Source organism: Humulus lupulus, chromosome 1 (genome assembly GCF_963169125.1).
Source record: "Humulus lupulus chromosome 1, drHumLupu1.1, whole genome shotgun sequence".
Lineage (NCBI taxonomy): Eukaryota > Viridiplantae > Streptophyta > Magnoliopsida > Rosales > Cannabaceae > Humulus > Humulus lupulus.
Window position 1 is genome coordinate 206785371 of NC_084793.1, and position 11344 is coordinate 206796714.

Consider the following 11344-nt stretch of genomic DNA (forward strand, 5'->3'; position numbering starts at 1 on the left):
ATTTTCTTTTAGAAGAAATACCTATGAATTTCAATATAATAAAATATTCAATAATTATAAATTCAAACTATAAGTTTAAAAAATTATTTGATAAAATTTTAATCATTTAATTTAAATTTTTTAAGGCCAACAAAAATTTATATATAAATATATATTATTTAATTAATGGTTGAAGCAATGAAAATAAGTAATTTCTCATTAAAAAAAATAAACTGTAAATTAAGAAAATATGTATATTTAAGTCTTATTTCAGTATTGCATATACTTGGATAAACAAAATATCTTAAATGACAAAATAAATAATTAATAAAGTAAAGAAAAAAAATTAAATTTAAGGACGTGTTTTTTTTTCAATTATAGTTTTGAAAACATATATAATTGATAGATTAATTTAAATACTTTAATACTGAATTTTAAAATATGTGATGAAAAAGTATTATAGCTCATTTATTATTTTTTATTTATTTTTCAATTTATTTACCTTATTTAGATGATTTTATTAATTTTTTATTTTTTTATAATTTATTTACTTTATTTAAATAATTTTGAAATTAACGGAGTTAGAAAACAATAAAAAAAATATTAAATCTAATAAAAATATAATAATTTTCGTTAAACTCGCATTTATAATATAAATATATATAGATAATTTAGGAGAAAGTCATTTACAATGATTTAGAGAAAATCAAAGATTATATTATAATAAGATTTTCATAAAACATACTTATAATAAGCTTAATATACATGTACCAAACATTTACATAAATTATTTTGGGAACCTTAACATATATAATATGCTGAAATGTGTTTCACATGGAACTTGAGTGGTATTAATCATGAAAAATATGCATAGATTAAAAAAGAGAGGTGAAAAATATATTATTATTGAAACACATTATTCAAGAAAATTTTATAACTAATAACGAAATTTCAAAGGGCCAGAAACAACAAAGTCTTTCATCAAAATTTATCCAAATAATTTGTAAACCAAATTATTAGAAATTATATAGCCAGTGATTTGTAACAAAAATGTAAAGGTAAGTTAAAATGGATGTGTTTTTACATAGATTTTATTAAAATATGATTTTTTATCAAGATTATTACAATATGAAATTAATTAATGACTATATTTTGTATTTTATCATGTTTTGATTTTAATAATTAATTGTGAATTTATATGTATATTGTCTATTATTTGGCTCACAGTATATATAGATTTTTTTTTAATTTACAGGGTATGTAGTAAAGTTTCCTATTTCTTTCTTTCTTTTTTTTTTTTTTTTGTGAGAAGCCTTTGGTTTGTTGAATGAGTAATGATTGGATGGGTCGGAGTATACGAGTATGGATGGGTTGAAGTATAGGGAGATGGAGGCGAAAAGAATGAAAGTGGGAGAGTATGTTTTGAAATCGAAGGTGGGAGAGGGTTCCTTCTCCACCGTATGGAAGGCGGAGCACATAAACGGACACCAAGTGGCGGTGAAGCAGGTGTACCTCTCCAAGCTCAATAATCCACACTTGCGCAACTGCTTCGACTGCGAGCTCAATTTCTTGTCCTCCGTCAACCATTCCAACATCCTCCGCCTCTTCCACATTTTCCATGTATGTTTCATTTCATTTCATTTTCTCTTCTTTAGGGTCTTTCTCTTACAGAATCATACACACACAAAATTCATGAAGTTGCTCAAATTTGGTAGAGATTATTTGATCAAATTTTCGGTTACCTTTTTTTTTTTTTTAATAACCGATCATCTTGACTTTCTTATTAGTTAACTAAAACCCACCAAAAAAATGTTGATGAGAAGGTATTAATGCTAACTTCTTGTCCTTTGAGAATTTTTATAAGGGTAATTGAGAAAACAGGGCAGCTAGAGGAAAGTAGCATTTTTTTCATTAGTGACTTCACTAGTCATAATTCCGTTCAAATCCACAGGGTAAAGATTGCATTTTCCTTGTGCTTGAATTTTGTGATGGTGGAAATCTAGCTTCCTATATACATCTACATGGGAGAATTCCAGAACAGATTGCAAGAAGATTTATGCAACAGCTTGGTAACCTTCTTATTTTCATTATGTTTAGTAGTTCTACTGCTCTGAAGCCATTTTTCAAATCGCAACTCAGAACACTGTGCTGCAGCGGCTGGTTTGGAAGTAATGCACTCTCACCACATCGTTCATAGAGACTTGAAACCTGAGGTAAAGAAGTTGTCTTTGTGTATGAATGGTTAACCTACTGAAAATATACATGTGGTGCCTATATAGGCAACTATTAAGAATATTTGTTATGTTTCATATTTTGTGATAATAGCCTATTCTCAAATCTTTATGGGACCGAATTTTAGTCAATCTCTGCATTTTAAATTTAATGTTTTCAATTGATTGATTTCTCCTATGGTTTCATCTCAAGACAGCTACTCTTTAAAGAAGACAGTGTTGAGAGAAGATAATGGACTCTATTATTTGCAACTTAGAATGAGTTTTATTTGCAACTTAGAATGTCATCTTTTAAAATTTCATGTTGTTTTATGCTTGATCTGACTTTACAACATTCTAAGGACAGAGGTTTCAATCATGAGGAAGAAAGGCTTTTTTGGTGACTGTTATACTAAGTTGATTTGTTATGTTACAGAAATCTTTATACATTTAACAATGATACTTATTATTGAAGCAGAATATCTTATTGTCAAGCACAGAGGGTCATCCGGTGTTAAAAATAGCTGATTTTGGTCTCTCCAGGTAATTTTTATGAATTTTAAGTAAAGAGAAAATATTAGTATTGTGATTACCATTACTTTTTCAATGATTTTCTTCTACAATAGATGCATACGCCCAGGTGATTATGCTGAGACAGTTTGTGGATCTCCATTATATATGGCTCCAGAAGTTCTAGCATTCCAAAGATATAATGAAAAGGTACAAACATCTGAATGCTCTCTCCCCTTTCTTAAAATCAGGTTGAATTGAAAAGTAGGCTTGTTTGTAGGTTGACATGTGGAGTCTTGGTGTAATCCTTTTTGAGCTTCTTAATGGGTTTCCCCCTTTTAATGGCAGAAATAGTTTTCAGGTACTTACTTTCTGTTTCTGAAGGCAAAGATCCTTCTGATGTGCATTTTTCATTAGCTAGTAAACTTTTTGTTAAATTCAGGTCCTCAAGAATATAAAGTCAAGTACATGTCTTCCATTTTCTCAACTCGTTCTCCCTGGATTGCATCTAGATTCTCTTGATATGTGTTCAAAACTTCTGTCTCTGAATCCAGGTTTGTTGAATTGACATTATGTATTCTACTGTTACATTCTTCCTCTATAACCAATTCTCACAGATTGAGTTATTTTTGCAGCACACCGCCTGTCCTTCAATGAGTTTTGTTCACACAATTTCTTGAGAAGTAGCGGGGTGGAATATAAAGGCGTGTCTTGGCAACTAAAATGCTAAATGTTTTCTTCTTGACCAGACACATTTTCAGAATGATCACATGTAGTGCCAGACTGCCAGTGAACCGTGGTCCCTTCTAGTTCTGTATGTATATAAAAAGCTAGAAGTCTGAATTTCATATGAAAGTTTTTTAATCGTATTGACAGAAGCAATACTGGGTTTTATTTTTATATTTCAAAGGAGTAAGAAAATGATGTATGCCAACTGGTACTGTATACAGAAGTTGAACTTTAAGATTCAATATTGGCCACAAAGCACATGGTTAATGCAATATCACCATCAACCACAGAAGTTGACTACAAAGCCGCAATCATGGCAGCTCAAGCGAATAAGTGTTTATAGATTTGGTTAACAACTTACACTGGCACGTTGATGATTCTGCAGTACACAGGTATATTTTGATGACCAATCCACATTCATTTTCAGAAAGAGCCGCTATTTCATGGGAGAGAAAACATGTAGAAGTGCACTCTTATCATTTTATAGATTGAAAGTTCTACAAGAGGAGAATTATATTGTGGCTGATCAAAACTGACAACCAGATTGCAGATTTCTTTCACCAGTGATTGGATTACCGCCAAGTTAATAATGTTTCAAAGCCAGGTTAACAAGGTTCTACATGGTTGAAAATTTGCAACCAATGTTGGGGATTGAATGTAGGGGTGTTCATGATTCAAATCAATCCAATTATAAAAAATTGGAATTCCAATTACAATTGGATTGGATTGGATTTGTATAGTTGGAAATTAATTAGATTGGATTGGATGACGGATGAGATTATGAAAATTCAATTGGCAATCGATCCAATCCAATTACAATTAAATATATATCATATTAATTATAAATATATTTAATTTTCTTAGTTTTTAGCACTTTGTGTTAGAATATTTATGAGCTTATATTAATGTTTTAAATTTTTTAAAATAGAGGAAATTACATTTTATATTGGATTTTTAATAGAGTGTGCTAAAATATGGCTTTTAAAAAAAAAAATAATAAATTAGTCTATTGTTTTTTTTTAAGAATTTTCATTTTTATGAGTTTATTTCCCCATATTTTTGTATAAAAGTTAGTTTATGCCATAGTTTCTCTTAATCAAGTTTTATTAATTTGAAAGGGTATGTTTGTAATTTATTATTAGTTTTTTAGCTTATTTGTTTTTTTATATTATTTTTATATTAAATTTTTCTTTGGTTGTTTTGTAATTTTTTTATAATATGAATTGTGTTTAAAATTATTTTTTATTTATTATAAACATTTTTTTCTTTTTTTTTTAGATTGTACGTTCTTTTTTCAAATCCTGGGTAATGTAACCAGTTACTTAATTGATTTTTACAATTATGTAAAAAAAAAAATCCTAGAGCTAGGTTAAATAACATGTACCAGGAGAGGTAACTAGTTATCCTGAGAAGAGTAACTTTCTGCTATAAGAGGGGCAGAGGGCAGAGGTGACAAGTTACTCATATTAAATATGAAAAGAAACATCAAATTTGAAGGAAAAAAATGAAGAACACTTCATTAAAAATAAAGAAGTAACTACGATTTGAGTAACATAGGTAACCAGTTACCATAAAGAACCCAGAAATATACACACACATCAAAACTTAAAGGTAACCAGTTACTTCCAAAAATATAAACACAGAACGTGAAGGTAACTAGTTATCCCCATAAATATACACACAAAGAATGGGAAGGTAATCAGTTACCCCCATAAATATACACACAAAGAACGGGAAGGTAACCAGTTACCACAGATCTGAAGATAGAAAAAAAATCCAAAACCACCCCCTTTCCCTTTTCTCCTATCTTCTTCATATAACTTTTGTTTCTAGATTTAAATGTTCTATCAGGGTAACTGGTTACCCATTCACGTTTTCATATTTTTATTAGTTTTCTTTCTAAATTTTGGTGTTCGGGTTGCAGTAAAAATAAAATGCTTAAAAAATTTATTTGATTTTTTTTTTTTACATATATTGCAAAAAACTATAAACAAAAATAACAATAATAAAAGATAATAAATAAAAAAAATGTAAAATAATTATGTAATGTTAAAATATGTGTAAAAAATGGAATAAGAAAAGAATAAGTGCAAAAAATGAAGAAAAAAGAAGAAACAAAACTAAAAAAGTATGAAAAAAAATTAAACAAAAGAAATGATAAAGGAAAAAAATTGATGAATGAATAAAAATGAAAAGAAAAAGAAGAAGAAGAAGAAAAATAATGAAAAAATGGAAAGAAAAAAAAATATGAATGAAAAAATTGGTAGAAAAAAATGAAAAAATGGAATAAGAAAAAAAACTCATATGTATGAAAAAAAAAGAAAAAAAATAGAAGGAGAAAATAATAAATACAAAAATCAAGAAGAAATATAAAGAAAAAATGAAAAAAGAAAGAAAGAAAATTGAAAAAAAATATATGAAAAAAAAAACAAAACAATACAAATGAAAGAAAAAAAAAATGAAAAGAAGAAGAAGAATGGGAAAATGGAAAAATGGAAAGAAAAAAAAGGATGAAGGAAAAAACTGGTAGAAAAAAAAAGTAAGGAAAAAAAGAAAGAAAAAATAACTGAAAAAATAATTAAAAAGAAGGAAAAACAAAAAATTGAAAAAAAAAAACATAACTATAATAAAAAAAAATATGGTATTTCCATATTTTAGTCAACTGCTAATTATTTTTCCCATACTTTAATTTTTTGTTTAATAAATTTTCTCATACAAATTAAGAAAAGTATAATTCTCATATTTTTGCACATTGATGGTATAAAAGTCATATTTTTGAAAAATTCCCATTAAAATATGAGATCATGAATAGTTCTTTGGTGATTTAACCTATGTAATTTTAAGTAATCTTTGATTAATGAGCTTAGCATCAATAGTAATCTAGTTGAAGTAGAAGTGTGGACTTTCCAGTTAACTGAAGTCTTTGATGAGGAGGCCCAGTCTAACTAGGATTTTGTAGCTAGGTCTCATCCTCAACTCTATAAATACGTTTCGTCTCATCACAATTGTATGTTTTGAAAAAATGCTTTAGAAATAGAGACCTAGGCATGAAGGCTTAATAAATAGTATTGTACTATCAATCTATATTATCTCAATGGATCAATGTATGTCTTCTTTATCATTCAATCACTCGTAGTGTTCTAAATTATATGCAATATATTATTGTGATGTTATTTGAATTTCTACCACTTTGGAGATGTTATTGTTGTTATTTTCATGTTATGTTATTATAACACTTTACTTATTAGTTTTAAGACATTAGTAATAAAAATTTAATGGATTTAATGTTGTAAACTTAATATTTCAATAACATAATGTGGAAATTATTAAAACTTAATTTAATATTATTATTATTATATGGTGTCTAGTTTTTTGTATGTTTTTTTCACTTGTTAGTTTCTTTAATATTAAAATTTAGGTTGAAAGATAAAATCAACCGTTGCAATCCAATTACAATTGGATTGAATTGGATTGGGTTTTCAGGCCAAATCAGATTGGATTAGATGGTGATTTCCAACATCCAACCTTTAATTAGATTTGATTGGTTAGGGGTAAAAATGTTGGATCAAATGAGCAACCCTACTTTTTTTTTTTTTTGCTGAAGTGAGCCTTGCATGAAGCAAGGACACACAAATTCATACCCATAAAAAGGTCCAAAACAATGAAAAGGCACGTCCAAACAAGAAGCCCACCAGAGCAAAACAACAACAGTCAACAATTAACAACTAAAAGGCTGAAAGAAAGAGGTACACCCTCTAACACACCCTAAGAAACTTAGGTATCGTAACCAACTAAACAAAAGCTAGGACTAAACTAGAACAACATAACAGCAAACAGAAATCTAAGAAAGGAGATGTAATCAACAACCGAGCAAGATCCTCGCGAAAAAAGGTTGCCCTTTGGTGACAAAGAACTGGCCATCAAAAGGTAACCTATACATCCAAAGTACCTGCCTGAATCCAAACAATTGTGGAGCTCCTTATGGTGGAAACCAAGCCTTGTAGTCATTGAGGATATCTTCCCCACATTTGCTCGCATCCATCTTGCCAACCAAACTGTAGTAGTGAGCAAATTTTGCAATATTATGAGCCATATAATTGACTTCTCTATCAATCTTTGCACACTCCCAATGACATAATTTAGACAACACTCCTGGAATTTGTCTCTAATATCCATTAGATTTGGAGCTTCGACCATGGAATTCTTGCAGAAGACATTAACTACTGTCTTACAATCACTTTGAATATATGTATGACATAGAGGCTTGTTGTTTTGCAAATCGAGCTGCTAACAAGAGTGCCAAGGCTTCAGCTCTCGTAGGGTCCATCTCTTGAACATTTTCTGTGATTATTGTGGTGATTGATTCTGTTGAATCACAACACACTACTGCCAAGGTTGTGCCGCCCTCTGAAATAGCCACATCTGTTGAGAAGCAAAGCCAGTTGGGTGGTGGTGGCACCCATGTAGTTGCATCTCCTTAGGGGAACTAGATTCAATATTCCATTCGGCCATTCGACCACTGAACTTAGTGCATAAAATTGTAAATGGCTCGAGGCTTGAGCCATGGACAATAACATTTCTTTCCTTCCATATAATATCCACAAGAATCGAAGCTCGAAGGAAGAACTCCTCAAAACGAAGGGGGCGGGGATATTGTGATGACAATTAAAGAAGGAAAACCAATCTTGCCAGTTCTCAATGCCTGTTAGTTCAGTGCGCAGACCATAAAGATTAGCGAACCACAATTTTGATGTCCAGTTGCACTTCCAAAACAAGTGGAATGAGGTCTCTTCAGCTGCCCCACAGAAACGGCAACAAGTTGTCCTAACATCCATAAGTTGTGCCAATTGTCCAGAGGTTGGGAGTGCATCCGCCACGATTTGCCACCGTAGATGTTTTAGTCTTGTGTGTATCTTGCTTTTCCAAATACATTCCCACGCCGACCCTTGTTTTTGGCCTAAGAACGGTATGGTGAAGGTCGACCAAATTGAGAAGTTACCAGTAGGATCATGAAACCATATCCAATCATCCTCCCTGTCCTCCAAAGGGGTGATGATTTTAGTAATTATCTCCACATCTTCACTCGTGAACCACTGGGATAGTTTTGCTACGTTCCACGTTTTATTCTCAATGAATTGGCTCACCTAACTGACTCCACAAGAAGCATCCATAAGCGAGACTGGCCTATGTGGTGAAGTTGGGAGCCAACTGTCAAACCAGATGGAGGTAGAATTCCCATTTCCAATTCTTCTTCTGAGACCTTTCTGCAACAGGTTCACCGAACGCATAATCCCTTTCCATAAGCGAGAGTCGTTTGGTTTCGTCACATAGCCAAGGATATTCTCTCCTTTCAAGTACTTAGCCCGAACCAAATCATGCCATATACCTTTCTTCCCCACTAGAATTTCCCAAGCTCTCTTTGCCATGAAGGCCTCATTGATGGCTTTAGTAGATCTGAACCTCAGGCCGCCTGATAGTTTGGACACACATAGTTTCCCCCAAGACAGAGTATGCACCCTTCTCTTAGTTGCTGTATCCCCCCACCAAAAAGAGCACAGAGCCTTGTCCACTGACTCGTGTAATGAGCAAGGCATTGGTCCTGACGCTGCAAGTGAAGACCCCACAGCTTGGACCAATGTTGATCTTCCTGCTTTAGATAGCATTTTTGCTTTCCATCCTTGCACACACCCATTTACTTTGTTCAGAATGAAGCTCAAATCTTTTGCTCTCGATCAGGATGTAAGAAGGGGTAGACCAAGGTGGAAACAATCCATTTTAGCTCTCGGCATTTGTAGGAGTTCCGCTAGCGCCATTTTCTTAGCATTTGAAACACTCTTAGAGAAATGCACCACATATTTTCGTTTGCTAACTCTTTCTCCGAACCAAGAGAAAAAGATATCCATACACTCCATGAGATTTTGAGCTTCCTTTTCAGATGCCTTCCCAAACAGAACAATATCATCAGCAAAAAGGAGATGCGTAATTGGAGTACCTCTTCTAGCCACTTTGATGCCACAGATTTTGTTGACTCTCCACTCTTAGAAGCAATTTAGAAAGCAAATCTGTTTCTATTATGAACAGAGCTGGGGACAGTGGGTTGCCTTGTCTTAAGCCTCTAGAGAGGGTTAAGTTACCATATTTTCCCCCATTAAGCAGCAGAGAGAAGGTTGATGATGAGACACACTTCATGATCCATCCAACAAAAGTATCATGGAAATCCCAGTTGGACAACACCACCTTCAAGAATTGCCAATCCAAACTATCATAGGCCTTTTCTGTAGCACCCTGGTTACCCCAGAACAGTTACAGTGAACGGTGAACCAAAAATTTGACCCGCTACCCGAGTCCTTTGGTTAAAAATGTGTTCTAAGTGTAATTAACAGGTTAAGGTGTAAAACCAATAAAAAGGAAAGGATATATTTTATTGTAAACCGCTCATGAGCTATTCAAAACATTTACAAGTTGTTTACAGTACAAAAAGGTCACTACTATTTCAAATTTACAACCCCGCCGACCTAACCGGCAAAAATAGGGTAAACCCCCTAGTTCCTCTGAGAACTCTTTGGCCGTGGTGGTCAAGAGACCGCATATGTACACATCACCACCTAAGCTATCCACTCAAGGCTGGGTGAGATTTTATTTCCCTTTACCTGCACCACATAGCACCCATGAGCCAAGGCCCAGCAAGAAAACACAATATAGCATGATATAATATCAACAATGATCATAATAATCATTCAGGACTATCAGTCCAAAACAGATAGGTGACAGTCGCAACAGTCACAAAAGTGGGTACAGCTCCCTTTAGCCTTGTGACGATAGGGTCACTCGGGCTTAATAGATAAGTGAACCTTTCACTAGCTTAAACAGGATAGGTGCATGATGAATAGTCACCAACATAACCTTCCTCATGACCATAGAGTCATAACCCTGGAACAGCATTCCCTAGCCATGTGACAACAGCCACCGGGGCCGCATGCCCTGGCTTTGAGTAACTAGTCTTAGACTAGCCAAGCGCTTATAAGTTTCATCGACCTTAGGGTCGGTCCAACATTAATGCCATAGAGCCATTCAATGCTGATATCGATTAGATCTAATCTTCATTTGGCCCAGCGTTCATAACGCTCTGCCATTTCTGACTCTTAGGTCAGTATCCCTGACTAGTCAGTACATATACAAGTATACCACATTTGCTAGCATTTAATAGGCAATCCATGTCCACATTTATCAATCAACATGCCTCAACAACAATCACGCATGTCATATATACACAGGGTGCAGTTTTCTTACCTCATGTTCGAGCAAAAGATAATAATAAGAACGACTCCTGAGAACGATCGACCTTTTGGTCCTTTAGCGGTTACCTGGTCATAACCAATTATGGGATTCCATCAATAAAATGAATAATAAAGGGTTCCCAAACCAAAACCTAGCCTCCGAGACATCGAGTACTACTAAACCGAGTAGTAGGATCGACCCCGAGGCCTAAGACTAGCATCCCTAAGCCAAAAACCCATTTCTGGCCAAAATGCCACTAAGGACCGCGGCCCTCCTTAGCCATGTCGCGGCCCACCCCTTAAACAGAGGCGGCCTCCTTCAGCATCCTTCATGGGTCGCGGCCCTCCTTGGCCATGCCACGGCCCAACCTCCAATTTAGCCTATTCCCTGATTTTTCTCCCCTTGCGATTTTCCTTGGAACCAACCTTTCAAACCAAGTTTAAACACCACCCAAACATCCAATACAACCCCTAAACTTGATCTATAACACTCCCTCATCAAAACCCAAGTTAAACCCCAACCAAAACATCCATTAATTCCAACTATCCACAAAGAAATCCCAACTGAAAAATAAAACCAAAATAGAGCATACCAGAAAATTAATGGCTGGAAACTTACCTCAAACTCAGGTTGTGATG

General features: G+C 33.5%; 2 protein-coding genes across 5 annotated transcripts; one reads left to right on the forward strand and one right to left on the reverse strand.

Annotated features, from left to right (window-relative positions):
- Positions 1-1264: 1264 nt before the first annotated feature.
- Positions 1265-4298, forward strand: LOC133802834 (serine/threonine-protein kinase ATG1t). Of its 4 annotated transcripts, XR_009877606.1 has the most exons (10): positions 1265-1599; positions 1931-2048; positions 2134-2192; positions 2668-2732; positions 2816-2909; positions 2980-3060; positions 3142-3253; positions 3335-3513; positions 3650-3820; positions 3972-4298. XR_009877606.1 is itself a non-coding variant. In XM_062241037.1 (8 exons), the coding sequence occupies exons 1-8, from the start codon at positions 1342-1344 to the stop codon at positions 3427-3429; spliced, it is 882 nt and encodes a 293-aa protein (XP_062097021.1). In that variant the 5' UTR covers positions 1265-1341; the 3' UTR covers positions 3430-4298. The 4 variants fall into 4 exon arrangements, 1 of the variants encoding a protein (XP_062097021.1); XR_009877600.1 differs by having other exon boundaries at positions 3335-3820; XR_009877594.1 differs by having other exon boundaries at positions 3650-4298.
- A 4274-nt stretch (positions 4299-8572) lies between these two features.
- LOC133827997 (uncharacterized mitochondrial protein AtMg00310-like) lies at positions 8573-9091 on the reverse strand. Its single transcript, XM_062258841.1, has one exon. It carries the CDS (start codon positions 9089-9091, stop codon positions 8573-8575), a length of 519 nt encoding a protein of 172 aa, XP_062114825.1.
- Between the last annotated feature and the right edge of the window lie 2253 nt (positions 9092-11344).